Source organism: Ailuropoda melanoleuca, chromosome 19, assembly GCF_002007445.2.
Source record: "Ailuropoda melanoleuca isolate Jingjing chromosome 19, ASM200744v2, whole genome shotgun sequence".
Taxonomy (NCBI): domain Eukaryota; kingdom Metazoa; phylum Chordata; class Mammalia; order Carnivora; family Ursidae; genus Ailuropoda; species Ailuropoda melanoleuca.
In genome coordinates this window covers 34,899,816-34,921,025 of record NC_048236.1, presented here as the reverse complement: position 1 = coordinate 34,921,025, position 21,210 = coordinate 34,899,816, and the positions used below count along the sequence as shown (strand labels likewise).

The 21,210-nt window shown below is 42.1% G+C and overlaps 1 protein-coding gene across 1 annotated transcript in view; it reads left to right on the top strand.

Moving 5' to 3' along the window:
• Window positions 1-4,225: 4,225 nt before the first annotated feature.
• TBX18 (T-box transcription factor 18) overlaps window positions 4,226-21,210 on the top strand; it is a 29,775-nt gene continuing 12,790 nt past the window's right edge. The window contains exons 1-6 of the mRNA XM_034648286.1: window positions 4,226-4,249; window positions 6,034-6,253; window positions 7,335-7,539; window positions 9,738-9,839; window positions 12,919-13,090; window positions 20,114-20,281. Coding sequence (XP_034504177.1) covers window positions 4,226-4,249; window positions 6,034-6,253; window positions 7,335-7,539; window positions 9,738-9,839; window positions 12,919-13,090; window positions 20,114-20,281 — 891 coding nt within the window. The remainder of the gene's footprint in view (window positions 4,250-6,033; window positions 6,254-7,334; window positions 7,540-9,737; window positions 9,840-12,918; window positions 13,091-20,113; window positions 20,282-21,210) is intronic.

Sequence of the window (21,210 nt, the reverse complement as noted above, 5' to 3'; positions counted from 1 at the left end):
AAGATTTTCATTTTTCATTGATCTCAATTGTTCATGATACACTGCTTAAAGGATGGAATGGTTCACACAATTAAAAGTGAAAAAACAAAACAAACCCAAAAGTCATGCAGAAATGTCATAGTTTGTTGTCAAATATTTTGCGCACGTGTTTAAATTCAGGGTTCATTTCCACTGTTAATACAATTTTTCAATAGCTCACTTCTTTTTGTGCAATTCCTATGCTAACTTTAAATTATTGTTAAAAATCTTTTCATTCAGCTGAAACTGAAATATCTCATCTGTAAGGAAAAAATATGAATAAATCCCAGTCACAATCTTCATTGTTTATACTTCCAGCAGATTATATAAATGTGCACAAAATTTCCACTGTTTAAGAACTTTGGTATCTACAGTTGTGAAAAATGAGAACAAGGCCCAATTTACAGCCAATTAAAGGTTGTAATAGTTTTTATAAAAAGCTAAAAACCATAGCTAGTAATTCGCAAATGATGCCTAGTTAGGGACACTTAGTTCCATTTTCAATTCATTTTAGTGAAGAGCAGGCTCAAGATAATCTTTGTTTGTAGGGAAATAGTATTAAATATTTAACTCAAAGAATATGAAGGTACATATTTTAAAAATCAATTTAAACACAATTTTATATAGTATGAGCTACTAAAATGCCCATTAACTATTTAGAGGATATAACTTAATTTCCCCATTCATTGTCTCAGTTGGATTTATATCCAAATCAACCTGTTGCGATGTTGGTATCAGCAAGGTCCAACTACCCATCCTTGGGTATTAATTTACATCTGGATGTTAATTCTATTACTTCCTTCAAGCCATCTTATATTTGAATCAGGTTTTAGTGATAAAGTGTGACCTTCTTGGACATTTCTGTTACTAACCCCTAACTGTAGGGCTGTGGGAGGAGTGTGGGTCAATGAATGAGGAAGTGAAGCAGCGATTTTTTTTCAGCCTAGGGTGAAAAATAATTGCAGTATAGTCTGGAGGCAGAGCAGATACTGCTGGAAATTGGACATGAATGGGGAGCTTATTCTCCCAGCAGAGTGAGTTTTGCTCTGGACACCTCACAACCCCTCCACTCGGGAGGTCAGAAGCCCCATCTCTCTCTTCCTTTCCCTTCTCCAAGCTGGAGAACTTGGAGGTGGGAGGAATGGAGGAATGAAGACAAGCTTAACCTCAGAGGACACTTTCCTTTGGCTTTACCAAAACCTTGCACCTCTTCTAAGCCCCAGCGAGAAATGAGCCTTGATTTAAAAACCAACACTACAGGACATTCTCTCTGGGTCCCCTGGAGCCCTGGAGGGCTCTTCTGTAGGCTGCTGGAGTTCTTTCGTAGACGGACCCAGTCTCAGATGATCAGAATTGTGAAACAGACTGGTTGTTGAAGAGAAGAATGGTAAACAGGCGCCAACCCGTGCGAAGGTGCCGTCTGTGTGTGCTATTCGCTGCAGCAGCAAGCAGGGAGGAATTGCGGTTCTGGATGGTTTTCTCCGCGGGGCCTGGGTTTGCAGCTGGAGCCCGAGACTCCGCAGAGAAGCCCGCGAGTGCGCAGCCAGGCAGACCCTGGCTGCCTGCATCTATAATCTTGCAGATTATACTTTAGTATTTTTATTAAATCGGAGGGAGAAGCAAGAAGAACAGCACGTACAAGGAGAAGGAAGAGAGTGGGAAAGGGTAAGAAAGGAATGGAGGAGAGAGCGGAGCCCCAGCCCACGTGTGTGGCGCGGACCTGTGACTGGGCGGCTGCCGGCATCCCTCACCCTTCCCAGATCAAATTACAAAGCAACACAACCAAATAAGTATCCCTCTTGGAGCTTGGATTGGGCCTTCCTTCACCCAACTCTCCCATCTATTACTCTATTTCTTGCTAGGTTAGAATTTTAGCAAATAATAAAATGTCTTTCTATGCGTGGTAAAGAAGTCCAGATCCTGCCTGTCTGGAAATTCGGAGACTACATGGTGCATCTCGAGTTCAGGGGCAAAAAACAGACCCTCCTGTATGCCAGGGTAAACCTCCCTGTGTCGGATTGTTAGTCTGGGAAATCAAATATGAGTTTGGAAACTTACAAGGATTGTCAAGTGTAAAAGAAAAAAGAAAAACAAAAACAAAAAAGAAAAAGAAGTCTTTTTAGAGAATGAAATCCTGGTGCATAGGACTTTAAAATTTGGAATGAAAAATAAACATTGTTTATAAATAAAATACAAAAACATAAGACAGAATACAAAAATATAAACATTAGTAACTTGGGTAAGAAACAGCAAGCTATGTCTAAACATAGATAGTTTACAATGAAAGCACAGCAGGAGCCTACCGAAAGAATGAGCTTCAAAAAAGAATCTTTCCAATGCTCCAATTTTAAACCTCGAAAGAAAGAAGAGAAAGAAAGGAGAGAAAAGAAAGAAACAGAAGGAATCAGATATTCTTTTTAATCGTCCCTCCCCGCCTCCCGCCTCCCCCAGTTAGTTTTGCTATCTGTCTGGATACAGATCCCACTAGGTACCACTCTCCCAGACCTGGGTATGCAAGGCTGTTATGCCCTTTCCCCAAGTCTCTGAGACAGACCCACTCTGATAATGTTCTTCCCTGGGTGGCTTTTATTTGAAATAGAGCCTTGCTAGTCTTGCCAGAGGGCTGACAGCTTAATTCAGTTTTAATCGTTTCCTTAATGTAGCACAACCTGGGAAAAGACATTTTCTCTCTTAAAGTGACAGGAGGCGCACGCTCCCTGTACATCCGCTCTCCTCCACGTTTACAAGTGCGCAGGTGCACACACGCGCATCCGCGCACACAGGCCCATGCAGACAAGTGCACACATAGACAAGTGCGCACGGGCGTACTCACGTGCACACAAGCACAGACATGTGCACAGGCGAACACGTGTTCCACCGAGCTTTTCTTCTGCCAATTCGAGTCCTGTCCCGTTTCTTTTGCTCTCTCGACGGGCAGAGTGCAAGGCCCTGGCTTGGCCTTGGCACGCACAAGCCACGCTTTAGAGAAAACGCCTTGTGAGGGCGTTGGCTTCGCCTTCACTCCGAAGGCCAAGAACCCTCCCGCCCGCGGACTCTGGTCTTCTTTCCCTCTCCCTCCTGGGAGAAGTGAGGCGCCTCCTCTCCCAGAGCAAAGGCCCTGGTGCGGTGAGGTCTGCAACTAGGGGCTTTGCGGGGTCGGGTACAGCTGGTCCTGCTAGGTCCGGAAGCCTGAGCCGGATTCGGCGCGAATCCGAGGCGACCAGCGGCGTGCGGCTCCACAGCTACGCTTCCCAAAGCCTAGTCTAGACCTGTGCTAAAGGGACCGACGCTTCCTCCCGCCCTGGGCACCTAGCGCACACCTGGACTATTTCTAAGGGCCACGTTCTGACATCCTGGGTGTCTGCGAGGCCCAGCTTTCCAGCTTGTCGTCTGTGTGGACACAAGTGCTCCAGTGTCTGTGGGCTCCGGGGTCTGCGCCCCTTGCTGCCCCGGGTAAAGGAGGTCTTGGAGCAGCATGCTCTCGAGCGCGACGGTGCAGGCCGTGTCGTCCCTTCTCTCTGAGCTGCAGAGCATATGCACCCATCTACAAGGCAAGCTTCACGTCTGGAAAATGCGTTCGTCCAGGGCGGCCTCAAGTTTTTCAGGATGAACGGCTGTTTCTCGGGCCTTGGGTGGGTATAGGCCTGAGGATCCTGGTGACTCCACCCATAGGCCTCACAGCCTTCTCCAAGGTCTCAAGGGCTGCCCGAAGGAGTCTTGGGTCGCTCCTTCGCGTCGCTGAGTCTGGGCCTGCAGTGGGGGGCTGGGACCTCGCAGGCTGCTGATGAGGGCTTCAGACGCCCGGCGCGCGGAGCTCCAGGAGCAGCCTCCAGCCACATTTGCACACAACCCCCCCTTCCACTCCCACTCCCAGCGCGAGCCCTCCAGGTGGCCTCTTCGCTCTCCCCGGCCCTCTTCCCCTTGGCTTCAGAAACTGGGTTTGCGCTTACATTTTAGGCCGTATTACCAGCCTGGGGCGCCCTCCCGGGTCTGTACAGCTCCAGACTGTTTGCAAAGCCTTCTTTTACAAATGCAAAACATCTTCCAGTTGTCTCTGTTTCTCAAGCTTTTAGAAGAGCCCTCTTCCTCGAGGGTGTTACCCAGGAGCTTTTGACTCTGGCTGGCGGGGCCCCGCCGAGCGGCGAATTCGTGGACGCTCCTGGGCGCCGCCTGCTCAAGTCCCCCCAGTTCTAGTTACCTCGGATGAATGGCGCGTTCCCCCGCAGCTACGGTAAAAAGATCTCAGTGGCGAAGCTACTCCCTATCACTCTACTGAAAGCTTAGAGAGAAGTCAGAGGTAACAAGGAAGCCAGCAGCTGTGGAGGTTGAATTGAGCAAGAGAGAGAGAAAAAAAACCAACCAACCAACCAAACAAACAAAAAACCCCAACCCTTTATCGTGTCTTTTACACCAAAGATTTAAGAGTAATATGTATCAGGAATTTTCTTCTACACGAGATTTGCTCTATTTACACCAAAACCATTTTGGGGGTTAGTCCTGACCAAAAAAAATCGAGTTGAAAGTATAAACTCTATGGATGCGTGATTGGTGTTTTTTAATTGAAACACGTTCTTTTTTTTTTTTTTTTTTTAAGTTTTGCCTTAAAGAAACAAGTTGGCTCTTTAAAAGCCAGAGAAAAGAAGTGGCAAATTGTTTAAAGCAGGACAAATATGGAGTTAGGTTAAATCACAGAGACGTTTTTAAAAACTGCAATGGAAATTTTATTGTATCTTAAAACATTTCACCTTGAGAAGTTTTTAGCAGATTTAAAACTAAATATCATTGACGACATACAGAATTAAAACCCCACGATTTAACGTTTTAAAATTAATTGTCATCATGCTTTGGAAGGAAAGGGAAGCTCCGGAAAGGGCGTGCTTTTACAGACTAGTAAAGATGAGGGACTAGGCCATAATGTAAAATTTTGCTCTCCTAACTGTAAAGGATTTAAATATACCTTGAATTCCCACACCCTCCCCAAGAAAAAGCCACTAAATAAAATGTAAACATAAATAAATAAGCAAGTCTGATGCCATTCGTGGCAGAGTGGGCGCTACTAAATGCAGAAACGTTTAAATGAGAAAAGACGGGCCTGGTGGCTGTGAATTGTCCCACTCAAAAATGTTCTGAGTTGTAGCAATATCAAGTGATAAGGGAGTGGGACTGGACTTTAAAGTTTCTCGGAAGATTCCTGATATTCTAACGTGGCGATCATCTCGCTTTAAAGCCGGGAGCCTCACCCCTTTGCAGGTCTGGGTGAGGAGAACTAGAGACCCGGGCTGGACTGGGATATGGCAGCCAGAGACTGACCGGGTTCAGCGCCCGGGGCTGGCACTTCCAAGCCAGACGGCGGCGCTTTTCTCTCCCTCTCTCTCTCTCTTTTTTTTGAGACCTTGTAAGGAAGTGGGCGCGGACTGCACGCAGTCGGCTCCGCCTGATTGGCTGGACTTCCCGGTGATTGACAGGGCCCCAGGCTCCACCCCCGCCGCTTTATTGACACTAATGAGCAAGTTCTTCCCACCGCTCTCCTGCCTGGAAGTGCTGACAGATCAAGGCAACAAATTTCAATTACAATCCCTAATTTGTGTCCGCGGAGTGTTTTTTACCCATGTTAGTCCTGTCTGGCGCATCAGTCGAAGCAGATCTTGGAGCAGCCGTAGGAGGCGGAGGGGGTGGGAACGAAGAGAGCAGCAGTGAGAGCGCGCGCGAGAGACCGAGGGAAGGGAACTTGGCGGGCGCGTCGCTGGTTCCTCGGCTCCCAACACGAGCGAGAAAGGAAACGCCAAATTCGTTCTTGCCTGCGGCAGGGCAGGGGCGCATCGGCCTGCGGGAGCCCCGAGACTCGTTCCAATTTTGGCGGGGGAGCAGAGCGCGTGTGTGCGTGTGCCCGCTCGGGTGTATGTGCGTGCGGGGCGGGCGGGCGCCGGGCGGCGGGGATGGCCGAGAAGCGGCGGGGCTCGCCGTGCAGCGTGCTGAGCCTTAGGGCGCACGCCTTCTCGGTGGAGGCGCTGATAGGCGCCGAGAAGCAGCAACAGCTTCAGAAGAAGCGCCGGAAGCTGGGCGCGGAAGAGGCGGCCGGGGCCGCGGAGGACGGGGGCTGCAGCCGCGGCGGTGGCGCCGGTGACAGGGGCTCGTCCGAGGGAGACGAAGGCGCTGCGCTCCCGCCCCCGGCTGGGGCGGCGTCCGGGCCCGCCCGGAGCTGCGCGGATCCGGAACGGAGCTGCGGCGCCGGCGGGTGAGTCGGCCCTTTCCCGCCCAACTTCTTCCCGCCGCGTCCCTCCCGGTCCCGCGGGGCGCACGGCCGCGGGAAGCCGAGCGCCTGCGAGTGAAGGGCGAGCGCGCGGTGCCCCCGGCGCCTGGCCTGGGGTGTCGGGGAGAAGCCCACAGCCGCCCCGGCCGCTGCCCCGCGGCTCAGGTCGCCCTCCAGACGGCTAAGACGCCGCTCCCCGCCGCGCTCGCGGGTGCCGCCGCCCCCTTGGAGACCCGCGCCGGCCCGCTGCTCGGTGCGGCTCCCGGCGGCGCGGCTCTGCGCCTTCCGCGTCTGCCTCCCTTGGGGTTCCAGCCAATGGGTGCTCTGTTTTCCTTCCTCACTTTTCAAAGCAAGGGGGTGGGGGGAGCGACGGCATAACCCCCCCGACACCGGAACGAATGCCCTAAACAGTTGGGGCGAACCGGGAAGAGGGCGGCGCGCTTGCAAACGTGGTTTCCCGAGGGGCAGCCGAGCCCTTCCTCCCTCCGGGTTCCGGGGCCGTCGGCCACCGAGGGCTTGCTCTTCTCGCCCCCGCCGCTGGGCTGAGGGGCTCGGGGCGCTCGGGGGTTGGCGGGAGCGGAGTCTGAAGAGCTTTCTGGAGGATGCCCCTGCCCGGGCCCAAAACGAGGGGCCTCGGACGCCTGACGGGAGAGGAGGCCCACGCGCTTCGGACCGGGGACCCGGACGCCGGCGGTTTTGCTGCGTGCGTTTCGGGTCGCGGGTGGGTCGGGGTCTGCAGCGGGGCTCCGGACTCGGGACCCCGTCTCAGGCGCAGCTGGGCACGTACCCTAGACCCCGGCGGCCGCGCGAAACCCGTTTGGGGCCTTGACCCGGCGGAGGCCGGGAGGGAGGGGGTGGACGCGGCCCGTCGAGTCCCGTCGGCGGGCAGAGCCGGAGTTCACCCCTGGGCCTGCCCCTTAGAGGAATCCGAAGGCACGGGAGCGTTCCCTTTCCTTCCGGTCCTTTTCGTCTCCCAGCCGCCCTCGGGGTCGGGCTCCCCATCTCCCATCCAACTTACTTTCTGGCGAGCCCTCACCTTTACCCCTTTTTGCCCTTTGCTGCCCAGCTGGCTGTGAGGACGGCTTCCTGCAGGGCGCTTCCCCGCTGGCGTCCCCGGGAGGATCCCCGAAGGGGTCCCCGGCGCCCCCCCTGGCACGGCCGGGGACCCCGCTGCCCTCGCCGCAGGTCCCGCGGGTGGATCTACAGGGAGCAGAACTCTGGAAGCGCTTCCACGAGATCGGCACGGAGATGATTATCACCAAGGCGGGCAGGTAAAGGGCGACCTGTGCCGGCGCCGGGCCTGGCCTCACCCCACCCCGTGATGGGTTAGGGAGGACAAGGGCCGCAGAGCTGTGCGGTCTCCGGCTAGCAGTTTTGCACAGACAAGACAGGCCCGGGTTGTGGTCCACTTTTGAGACTGGCTGCGCCTGCCTGCACCCGAGCGCCGTCGGTGAGGGGCCCAGCTCCGCCGCCCTCCTGGATGTTGGGGAGAAAATCCCCGTCGCCGCCCGTGCGGCTGCGGGTGATACCCCGCGTGCTGTGTGGTTAGACATTCCTGCTTATGCATACGTCTGTCCAGGCGTGTATTTAGGCTCTAGTTACCGTTTCTGGAACTACTGAACAGATGACTTTCCTTAACCCCCCTTTAAAAAAACAAACAAACAAAACGCAGTTTACTCTTGAGAAAACTATAATTTGTTTTTTGTTTTTGTTTTTGTTTTGTTTTTTTGTTTTTAGATTCCAGACTTCCAGGCTGGTTCTTTATCAAAAGATTTCCTAGCAATGTAAGAACGGGATGTCTTGTGCTATTTTGCTATGATACCAGAATGAAAAGTTACTGGAATCATCAGTAATACATGTATAATCCCTGCAAAAATAATTACCCGTTTTTTAAAAACTATTCTGTTTGTAGATCCAGTTACGTGGCTATATAGTTTTTTTCTAAATGAAATCCAACACATTCGTCTAAATTTGCTGAAGAATACTAAAAAAAAATTGTAAGAAGTTATATGTACTTTTTTAAAGTGTAAAATGTGCACATCCATTAGTAAAATAGATTTGTTGGCTAGATACTACTAATTTGAAGGAAGCACAGAAATTTTTGCATTTTAAAGCTTTCAGTTCATTTAGTGCAGTGAAATCGATGAATAATATCTTCCTTAAAAGGAACTTTAAAAAGCACAGCGACTCTTTCAGGGGGTACACATGGCAAAAACCTGGATAGCATAAAAGTATCCAAACTTATTAGAAATTACAAAAACATATTTTATTGAATCCATATGCTACCTTCTACATTTTCACAGAGCTTTTATTAATGATCCAAATTCAGTCTTCAATAACACAAAGCAACAGTTGTCTTATAAAGGACGTAGTTAAAGACCTTTACTCTTTATCTTACAGGTGCACTGAAATAACACTAAAACAGCCAGCATATTAAACTGTTCTCATGCCTAGTTAGGAATAATGGACTTTCTTTTCTCTGAAGTGGTCTTCAGTGGCATTATTGTTATAGAAAAAGTTTTTGGTAAATAACGGTACTAAAATCTGTGTTATAAGGTTAAATTAGTAAAAATTAGATTAACTGGAAGGGTCCCAGACATAAATCATTAGAAGAAAGTTAAAAAAAAAAAAAAAGAACGAACTGCTCTATTTGTTTTTCATACGCAACAATTTGCTGTTATAGTCTTGCTATTGTGTCCTTTTTAAAGGTAGTGGCTTATATTTCAGCATGTACTTTGATATGCATCGCTGTGAAGCCTAAAGAAATGCAGATTTTCATTTGTTTTAATTAGCAAAGTTTTGAGTAAGTGTGGTTAAATAAGAAAGTATTTCCAGGGTATAGTGGGGGAAGGAATGATTTGGTAAATATACATTGTGTTTAGTTTCTGCTTTCAATAAAGAAGTTTTACTATACCTTTCAAATTTAGAGCAACTTTTGCACTTCACCTTTACCATGCTGCAGACAGGAAGTCCTGTCTCAATAAAGAACATATTGTTTGGTTATAGCATGGCACATTGGCTCCTTGTGGTTTTTTATAACCCTTTTAAAATTTCACATTATAATATATTTTATCACTTGTACAAATTCAAATTTTCTATTTCTACCTTCGGAACATTTTTCTCATTTGTATTATTAAAGTAAATATGCTCATTGATTTTTATTTAAAAAATAAACTGCTTTTTTTAGTGCTGTTACTCCTTCAGCATACAATTCTTTTCCTTTTAGCTGTACTGACGTTTCAGTAAACACAGTGCATGGCAGGGTACAACAAATTACATTTAAAAGCCTCAGTTTTGATACGTCCTGTATTCTGATTCTTCGAATTAACATTATCAAAGTGAATGCTATAAATTTGTCCATATGAAAAACAGAGAGGTTTCCAGAGATTTCTTCGCTTACTCATTCTCCATGCTTAATCACAAACAAAAACAAAACCCATGCCTTGTTTCCTCCCCTCCGTATGCATAGGCGCATGTTTCCAGCAATGAGAGTGAAGATCTCAGGACTAGATCCTCACCAGCAATATTACATTGCCATGGACATTGTGCCAGTGGACAACAAAAGATACAGGTACAGTGATCAGATGGATACTGGAGGATAAGAATACGCTAGCATTTTACAGGCTATGCCTGCTGCAACTGTGATGACTGTGATGTTTGTTTCCAGAAGCCTGTAGAATTTCTAGATCTCTAACCCAACTGCCTGACAGTTCCAGTAGCCCAAGCGGTGCCTTCTCTTGCAGTAAATGTGGAAACTTAATTTTTGCTTTGCTTTTAAGGGGTACAGAAATGTCCTTTAAGTATTGAGAACTTTAAATAGGGGCTAGTTCAGGGTTGCTAAACTATGTCTTTTATAATGATTCACTTTTCAATTAGAATTTTGAGAGGAAATGTTAAATTTGTAGGTACACGTAATATTCAACGAAATGTTTCATTTTCTTTGTGATTATTTTGAGCTTTAAATAAAGTCCCTTTTTCTTGTTGTGTTCAAAGTCATAACTGTTGGCAGGCTTTTTTCCTTTAATTTTAGGAAATTATTGAATTTAGAAAAATAAAATCTCATAATTCATTACGATATGAATTTGTTAATTTATTGTTGTTTTTTGGTTAGTAGTTAACACAGTAGATTAAAAAAAGAGCATCGTAGGATTTAGATTTTGAAAGAGGTTGTATTATCCGGATATCAAGTAAAGTTGGAAAAGATACATATTCTAAAGTTTCAAATCAACCTTTGCTCTTTTTCTTTTGCAAGTAAGTAAATCAGCAATTTTCAATGGACAAAGCTTTTTACTTTCCTGAGGAGTTAAAAATGCTAACATTTAAAAAAGGAAGTTTTGAGTAGAAGGTCAGAAGATGCTTGCTTTAAATTTTGGTCTTATTTCTTTTCTTTTCTTTTTTCTTTCTTTCTTTCTTTTTTTTACTTTTTATAAACAGCTAGAACATTTAATAAGTTTTTAAATGAAGTCAGATTTGGTTTTTATCACTTTTTAAAACTTATGGAGGTACTTTTTTGAAACAGGCAACCAGTGTCAAAAGTATACAGATTTAATTAGTACAGGCACATATGGAATACTAAAAAAATGGGTAATAAAAAAGACAGTTTTATTGTTTGTGTTTTATATTGTATTGCTTATTTTAATTAAATAACTCATTAGAGAGTTTGCTAAAATTATCTACTACATGGTAGAAGCTAGAAAGCATTGTTTATTCTTTAAATATACTTGATTTAAAATCCATATTCTAATTTGGGTTTTGTGTTGAGAAAGACAATGTAATTCTTAATGTGCTTTGAAATTATTCCTTTCTCTTCCAAATTTCTCTCCTATTTCTTCAAATATCTTTCATGTATTTTGGAAGGTTTATATTACTTAGTTGATTCTTATTATTCTCACATAAAGCAAGAAAAATTTCAAGTATTGGTAGTAAGATGTCAAATTTTAAAAGATCAAACTGTAAATTTGTTTTCACTTAGAATGCTTCCCAAGAAATTGGGTTTTAGCAATTGTATTTAGAATGTTTCACGGAGAATATGTAACATGTAACATTTATTCTCTTGGTGGGTGTGGATTTTTGAACTATTGAATGTGTGTACTTTTTCAAGGTTTTGATAGAGCATATTACTCCATTTATTTTGGGAATAACTCTATAGTGCAGTTTTTTTTTCTTGCATTTCTAATATTTACATTTTATTTTCTAACTTTTAGCAATAGTAGAAAAAAGTTTTTGGCATATTCTCTGCTGTCAAAGAGTGGTATTTGGTCAAATTAAAAGTGCTTGTGATTTATTGTGTTGCAAAATTAATATTCACAGAAGCCTATGCACTTAGGAATTTATTTACTGAAATTATGCTATACCAATATAGGGAAGTTTTAAAAAAATTATTCTTAATTTTGTGATTATGTATTTTTCTCCCAAGAAAAGGAATTAAAGAATAGAAGGCATATTGAGCTCAAAAGAGAATGAAATATGTGACATTAGTTGAAACAGAGGACCTCACCAGAGATGTTATGAAAATTTTTCACGCTATTTTTAAAAGAAATTTGCATACTACACGGGTAGAATTCTCTGAGACTATACACAGATTATTGCTTTAAATGGCATGTCATATTTTAAAATACAAATGGAAGGACAACACCTAAGTGTATAATTTCATTTTATGCCCTTTTCTAAGTGAATCATCATATACTAGTTTCTAGTTTTTGAATTAGTGAATTTTAAATTAACAATAAATGATAATCTGAATTCAGAATTAAATATTATGATATTATTTATTACCTGAAACATTGTTATTTAAATGTATTATTTTTATAGAGTCAATATATTTGACATATATAAACAAACAGAAGAGGATGTTTGGTCCCTTAAATAGAAAAATAATATTATTAGATATACCCTCATTTTCAAAGTTTGGTGTATATTTTGATTAGTGGTATTTGCAAACTAAAGAATTTTCTTATAAGGGTTGAGAAAGAGAAATGTAGGAGATAAAGACCTACATTTTTTGATTATACAAAAATTTTAAGTTAAACTTAAGACATTATCTACAATTTTTAGTTCAATAGAATTAGAAAAGTATTCTGAATGATCATAGCTAAAACTCTTTTTCTAAGAAAATAAAAGTTATAGAACTTTTGACAGTTTCCCCTTGCCTTTCTACCAACTACCTAATTCGTCTGTACGTTGCCTAAAATGGAAAGTGGTCTTAAAGGAAGTGTGGGACACTTTAAGGTATAACTCTCAAGTATTTTGGAGATTTACTTGAAGGTGAGCTTGACAACTTTAAGCTTGACAACAGTAGTTTCTTCATGTCAATTGCATATCCAGATGTAAAATGGAAAATATCAGAATACAGATGGAATGTCTGATGTGAATAAGTGTGATTCATAAGAATTCAGATAGTTGAATTTATGGGGGTGATAGTGTGCATAAATCCTTAACACATCACTTACTCTGAGAGGTCAGAAGGCCACTGCTGCCTCAGAGAGTCTTTGAAAAGTGCTTGAAATCTTATTTTATATGTACTGGATGTAAAGCGCAAATTGTTGTTCTTTAGACTTAAAAATAAAAGATATACAGTTGTCTGATTCTACGGACTTGGAAATTCCAAGAAAACAATAGTCTGTACACTGAGCCTCGCCATTGCCTTCTAGGTATGTTTACCACAGCTCTAAGTGGATGGTGGCGGGCAACGCTGACTCCCCCGTCCCACCACGGGTGTACATCCATCCAGACTCGCCTGCCTCAGGAGAGACTTGGATGAGACAAGTGATCAGCTTTGACAAGCTGAAGCTCACCAACAATGAACTGGATGACCAAGGCCATGTGAGTAGACGGCCTCCCCAGTGTGCCACCATGGGGTGGTGTAGCCATAGCTATACTGTGTCCGACTGAAGGGCATGAATTTCTCTCCAAAGTTGTTTGATCAGCATGTGCCTAATTTGTGCAAAATCAAGGTTATATTTGCATCAGAGACTATGCCTGTTGCCTGAAGCGTATCCTACGGAACATTTAATAGGCTAAAACTAGATATTGCATTTATATTGAAATGATAGAATCTCAGGCAGACATTTTTAGCCAAAACATTTGTTTGAACCCCTATGAGGTGCTAATTATTATGTTCTGAATGAGAATACTTGGGAGTGGAGTTAACATGGGTAACGGTGTATTGTGTCCTGCCTGCATTCAGCTCTTCCTAATTGAAGCTTATTGCTTCTCAGTAATGGCCCAGGCTTACACTATTTGTACTTTCCATCTGCAAGTTCCCAGTTGTTTTGTAATGGCATTTAATGTGTCAAAATATGTTACAATAACAATTCCTTTTAGTCTTAAAACTGCTGAAACATGATGTGTAAGTCAAAGTCAGTCATTCCAATAATATAATGATTTTTAACACCTTATTGTTATGCAATATTGCTCCTAGGCAAGATTTCTGTTATTATTTTAATAAATAAGTAACTCTGGATGCATGCTGATTTCCATCAAAAGCTAGCATTTCTATTAGCTTTTTGTTATTTGAGAGGGTTTTGATTGAGGCAGGATTGAAATGCCTTTTGAAGAGTACATCATACATACTCACTAGATCATTTTTCGAAGGGTGACATAAAGATAGTATATTTATGAGCAAATCTTTTAAAACCAAAACACAAACTGTCATAAACTAGTAATACAGTTATGATGGGATATGATTTGCAAGTTGCTAGACAGTATCTTAAGCAATTGACCTTAATAAAAACATTTAAGTATAAATTTCATTGTAGTACAAATTCAGTATCTAGATTTTTGAGATACATCTATTTTACATTGCTTTTGTTTGTTGCCTTTCATGATTTAAAACAAAACCAGAAGAGAATCATAGTAGATTTCATTTCTGAATCCAGCTTCATGCCATATATTTTAGTGCATGACTTCATTTCTATTCTTTTTATTCTTTACGTACACAGTCAAGGAGTAACAGTTATTTTTCACTTGATTCCAGGGAAGGAACACTAGTTTCTACTGTCTCATTGAGGGAGCTGGCTGAAATTTTGCCAGCATGTTCATTGAGGGGTCTTTTATTTTTGGAGTAGAAAATTTAAAAATAATGCCATTAAGAGTGACTCGTTTTCAAAAGCTTCAATATCCTCTACATTTCTGAGTTCTGTGGTTTGAGAACATATCTTTTAAAGAGATAACTGGATCTAAAAATATACACTGTCATATATAAGGTACACGTCTGTAAATCAATATGGTCACTTTCTAGTTCTAATTCTTTCAGATCAAATTATTGGCTTTATATATAATAAAGTATCTGTAATATTTGATATAGATATAGTAATTTGTTTCTATAATTTTAACTTTGTAAATTCACTAGACTTTATATAAAACAGTATTATCTAGAGGAACAGAACCAGTAAAGTGTGTATAAATATGTACATATAGAGAGGTTTATTTAAGAAATTGGCTCACATAATTGTGGGAGCTGGTAGGTCGCAGATCTACAGAGCAGGCCAGCAGGCTGGGGACTCAGGGAAGAGGTGATGTTGCATCTCAAGCATGAAGGTGGTCTCAAAGCAGAATTCCATTTTTCTCAGGGGATCTCATTCTGTTTTTCTTAAAGCCTTCAACTGATTGGGTAAAGCCCACCCACATTATGGAGCATAATCGGCTTTACTCAAAGTCTACTGATTTTAAATGTTAACCTCACCTAGGAACGCTCAATTTGTTGAGCGTCTGACTCTTGATTTCTGCTCAGGTTTTGATCTTAGGGTTCTGACATCGAGCCTGGCATTGGGCTCCACACTCAGTCTAGAGTATGCTTGAGGTTCTCTCTCTCCCTTTCCCCCTCCCCCTGCTGCAAGCACTCTCTCTGTCTCTCTGAAATAAATGAATAAATAAAATCTTATAAAAAATAAATGTTAACCTCATCTAAACGTAGCTTCATAGCAACACCCAGACTTGTGTTCGCCCTAATATCTAGGAAACCTGGCCTAGCCAAGTTGACACATAAAATTAATCAGCGAAGAGCATTTATTTAAACATAAAAGAATACATTGCAAATTGAAATTCAATTGTTTATGCCTAAATAATTACAATATTTCACTTTTAGGAAAAACAATAAAATATAGAAGAAAACAGGCAACATTTCTAGTGAAATGTGTCATCTATAGTTAAATTTTTCTTTTAAGGTTGTGGCAGGATGTAATACTTTAATACAGGGATGTAATTAATGAATGTGGAAATGGAGAGAAAGTTATATACCTGTACACTTTGGAGGCAAGAAAATTGCTTTTGCACATGGTAAAAATGTATGAATCAGTTGATGCCAGAGGAAAATGCAGGAGGAGAAATGCTCTTTTCCATTATTTATTTTAAAAATGTATATTTTTTAAGACTTTGTAAAAGGTAGTACAACATAAAAAGCCACAGTCTCTGCCTTCAGTGATCTAGCCTCGATGGGGAGAGAAGACGCGCACACAGATAATCATGGTGTTGGCTCAGAGAAGTACAAACACCACATTATTCCAGCCAGGAGAGATTGGGAAGGTTTCATGGGAACATGTCTGTTGTATTTATTTACTCAGTTTGATGACCCCAGATGAGGTGATATTAGAGATTAGGAATTTGTTTCTTAGTCCATGGTTGACATGATTCAGCATATAGGAAGACAGTAGTACCACTATGGTGGGACTTTCTAATTCAGTACTCCTTTTTCCTGATGCAGAGACCTCTTAGGGACTCACCCCTCTGCCATCCTATGGTTGAGGTTCTCCTGACCCCAAATTCTGAAGGAAGTGACACTAATTTCTGGTTATTCAAGCTGTAGACTCAAATGAGAGGTGATTTTTAAATTTACTTTCTAACTTGCTTTCTTACTTTTTTTTGGCCTCTCAGTTCAAGTTTTACTATGCAAAAGGTATGTAAGCATTCAACATAGTGAGACTGAGAACTGCATGTAGACTTGGGACTTTTAGTAAACATGATGTGTTTAATATAGATTCACATCCTCACACGGCTGTGACTGGACCTAGACCTGTATGAGACGTGAAATTATATGGCATTGGGTTTTCCTCAATGTGACTTCATCTTCTCAAATACCAGGGATTGTTTAGAGAGGAGTATTGGTGAGAATCTAGAGTGGCATGTCCTACTACTCCGCAACTAATCTTTGAATGTTGTAAAGACTTTATAATCTCTACTTACTCCTTGAGGAATCTGTAGCCAGCTTTATGTTAGATTGTATACAATCTAAGACGGGTCCTTGGGCTACCAATGTGCAGATGGTTAGCATGCTTCTAAGATATTTCCATCTCATTGTGTGCATGTTTCCCTATTCATCTGGAATTTGTTGTCTGGAGGGAAACATTTAGATGAGCATTTCCCTAAAAAATTGGAGGGGCACCTGGGTGGCTCAGTCAGTTAAGCGTCCAACTCCCCATTTTGGCTCAGGTCATGATCTCAGGGCTGTGAGATCAAGCTCCACCTTGGGCTCTATGCTCAGCAGGGAGTCTGGTTGGAATTCTGTCTCCCTCTCCCTCTGCTGCTCCCCGTTCTCTCTCTCTTTCTCAAATAAATAAATCTTTAAAAAATTAGAAGACATTTAACAGGTAATGGCACCTTTAAACCTTGGCAGGACTCATGCCCACAGTGCTGGGGTACTTTGGAAGGAAGCGTGGCCAGTCTGCCACAGTCAGGGGACCTGTGGAGGGTCTCTTTCTCAGCTGCTGAGGAGTCAGTGACATAGAGTCACCGTAGCTCTGAGTTTGCCCTCGTCCTCTTCCCATTTCTGCTTGAGAATCGTTGGGGGGGCGGGGAGGCAAGGTATTACAGGGGAGATTGCCAAGATCTCCTTTTTGAAGGAACTTGCAACAGCTTGGAGATCCAACAGGTTCATGTCCATAAGCATGTCAGTTTGGCTCGCTAAGGCTTGGTTTTCTCATGTGTTATATTAAAGCCAGAGAATTTTGAGTGAATCAGATGAGCTGATGAACTTGAACATGCATGTGTGTAAGGAGTGTTTCATATACAGTGTGTGTGAGACAAAACCAAGGCCATCTTGCTATGGAGCTTGTGATTCGGTGTCACTGTCTTGACCCCTGCCATTTACAGTGAGTCAGTGCTAGATGTCGTCAGTAATGCAGGGACCCAAGGATCTGCTCCTCCTTGGCCCTTTGCTTGACTTGTTCCAACACTGGCATTTAGGTCATCTAGAAAATTTCCAGAGTCAGCAGGTAATGTTTCCTTATTGAGCTGGTTTGTAAGGCACAGCTGGCATGTCTATCAAATTTCAGGCGCGTTGGGCCCTTCACATTAAAGATAAATAATATGCTTCTTTTGACTCAAAAACTAGTGTCTTTAGAGTAGAAAAAACATGTATTAACCTGCATATGGACAACATTCTGTATTTATGAACATTAGTCCATGTGGCTATCTGTGTTACTAGGTAATGCCAAAAAGAAAAAAAAAATCCTCCTTTTAAACAGAACAGAGAGCATGGAAAATGCAGATCAGATATAATTAGTTGAGTTTCAGCATTGTCATTGTGGTCTCCTTGTTTATAAGGCCAGGAGTTCTCCTGGTTCTGCTTGTTTTATTATATAAGCAAAATGTTATTGACCACTCATCATTGTAAGTTTGATAGATCATTAAAAAGCAAATAATGCTATTTTATGCAGAAGAACTGAGGCTTGTTAAGCATTCCCCGAAAACATCCGGAGATGTATTAAATCCCTATAGATAATATTGAAAGCATGTTATTTTGCTGGAAAGATTTCCAAATTGTTGGCAGTTGCCCTTTAATGTGCAGACATAGGCATACATCAGCTATTTCTATACCCTACCCCAGTGTACCCCACCTTATGTCATTTTGGAAATTCTGTAAGGATAGAAAGAAATGAAGTTTAAATATGTATAGCTATGTGGAGAAACCTGCTCGAGAGAACAAAGACTTCATAAAACAGGAACCTAGGTTCATTGACTAGTAAACAGAAACCCAAATCAGTTTTTATTTCCTTCAACCCAAGGCAGTTTGTTTTAATCTTCTGAAATGAGCTATGTTCTTATTTTTGTCTGTTTGATGTAAAGTGGCTTTCTCCAATTGCTCTTCTATTCTGGAATTTGCTGATCACTAGAATCATTACAAACAGTCTTGCACCTATGTTTTTAAGACGTTTTACCTGACTCACATAACCAGATGTACATGTTGTGTTATGACCTGGTGTAAACACGTGCAAAGAAAACCATGTTTTGCAAAACAGTACTGAAGGGTTACTGAAGCTCTGTCCTTTTCTTAGACCTGGAAAGAGACTTTTCCAGAGCTTGCAGATTCATGTGTGTATCCGCAGGTGATACTCGTGCTGCCCCCATCAAGCAGGTCTGGTGGGCACTGTCATCAGATCTGCCATCCAGGCATCTCTTCCACCAACAGAAAGAGAATTTTAGGGTAAAAAAAACAAAACAAAACTGACCACCGTGCTGGTTACTGCCAGGGGGGAAGACATCCTCTGGTGGCTGTAACCACGCTGTCTAGGTCTAGGGCTGTTTGTTTTGGGGCTGGTCAAATATTCTGAATTTGGCTCTGTTAAACTGCCCATATCCTGAAAAACACGAGGCAGGTCAACCACTGTGCTTTTCCAAGACTTTGTATAAGGATTTCTCCTCTAAACTCCCAACTCCCCAAACCTGAATTCAAATCGTGTAACTCAGGGAAGAGACAGCTCTATTAACTGAACTCATTGATAATACCTGAATGTGGACTCCCAGCAGCCAATAGAAAATTTCACTGGATAAGGCTATTTTTTAAAATTTTATCTCCTATACCTTGAAAGCATAAAACATAAAGAAAAAGAAAAAATTCACCCACAATCTCATTATCCAGAGATGATCACTGTTCTTATCTTTCTGTGGGTCCTTTTTACTGTCTTCATGTAGTTGTGATTAGTTTGTAAACAACTTGGATCATTTAAGGTTTAAAAAGAAGCATTTTGTTTTGTGGTTAAAAATGTCCTAAACAGCACTTAGTCGTGGCTGAATAACACCTGTCCCATTGTATGGACTTTCATTTACTTAACCAATCTACTCATGTAAGTGGTTTATAGTTTTTCCACCGTTACAAGATGGTGCACTGCCCATCTCTATACATGAAGTGCTTTTCTTTTGGATTTGAAATATTTTCTTGGCTAAATTCTCAGAAGTGGAATCATGGGGTAGAAAGTAGTTGAACCATATTATCAGATTGCCCTAGAAGAGTCTGAGTGCACCAGCTTTTCCATCCCCAGGTGCCTGGGTTTTGGAAGTTTCGCTGTGATGGAGACATGGACATTGGGTTCTCCAGGCAAACCAGGGATGTTGTAAGCCACACACAAGGCAGACTCTTGGATATCCTTAGAATTCCTTTTGCCCTTGAATAGACATGTTACTGTCACCAACAGAGAAAAAGTGTTCTCTGAAGAAAACCTTGGTGTGCAAATACTTATTTTTAAGGAATGGGTGTGGTGGAATTTAAATAATCATTTCAATCTCATTTTGAGTTTTACTGGTTTGGACTCATGTTCCATTTGGCTCATTATAAATAAAATGCAGATGAATTCTTGTATTTTCAGAAACAGAAAATTAGATGTTAAGTTCATAGTTGTACACAGAGTTCCACCAAAATAGTGACTTTTTTCCTTTTGTATTTTTATGCATATTTTACAAATAACTTCCTAGTCCTCCCTTTCCAGTTTTGACATACTTTATTAAATTGGCACTTTTACATCCTTGGAAATTTTCATTTACAACTGGGATTTATTTTACACATTAAATATTTAGTCATGGTGTTGAGATTGGGCAGAAGTTCTTGATATATTTGGCTTTCTTTCCTTGACACAGATTATTCTTCATTCTATGCACAAATACCAACCTCGGGTCCATGTCATCCGTAAAGACTGCGGGGATGATCTTTCTCCCATCAAGCCTGTTCCATCTGGGGAGGGAGTAAAGGCATTCTCCTTTCCAGAAACTGTCTTCACGACTGTCACGGCCTATCAGAATCAGCAGGTATTGTTCTCAGAATTGCTATCTTTCTAGACTTTTCGTTTCAGGTGTCAGTAGAAAGCTAGTTATCTTTTTCATGGTATCTAAATGTTATGAAGTGTCATAAAGCATTTGCCATATAAGACTTCCAGGATGTGTGTATGTGTGTGTGTGTGTGTGTGTGTATCTATATAAACAATTTTTTATCTGTGATTCCCCAAGTAAGGCTACTTCTAGTGAGAATTTCTTAAGAAAAGAATGTGTCTCGTGACTAACAGTAGAGGTTTGCTTTCTGTTTTGAGATGTTGAATCATGATGTCATAATTAAAATTAGAAATCATGTGGGGGCTCCCGGGTGGTTTAGCTGACTATTGATTTGGACTCAGGTCATGATCTCGGGGTCCTGAGATTGAGCCCCAAGTCAGACTCTGCACTGGGCATGGAGCTTGCTTAAGATTCTCTCTCCCTCTGCCCCTCCCCTCCACTAACTCTCTCTTTCTCTACAAAAAAAATAAAAATAAATAAAAATAAAAAGCATGTATATTGGCTAGGAAATAGACACGTAGAGTATGAAACCTGGATTGTATCATAGAACATGGGATTTGATAATTCACATTGCCTTAAAACTATAATCCATGTATTATAGGAAATATTTCAGAAGCATTTATCTTACATAATCATTTTGTTATATATACAAAAAGGGCTGTTTCTTTCAAGATATGCTTTAATTGTGACAGAGGGTGATACATATGCTTGTAGTCTGAGAGATCAGCAGTTGTGGAGTAATCTTCATAAAATTTCAGAAGTGAAATATTTCTTTTCAGTATAGGTAAGTGTGTGTGTTTCTTTAAGGCTGTGTCAAGTAGGTGGGAAATTGGTTCAAGGCAACTATTTAGTCCATGCAGTTATGGCCAGTTTTCTTAAACTATAATGATGTAGTTGAGCCTGATGTG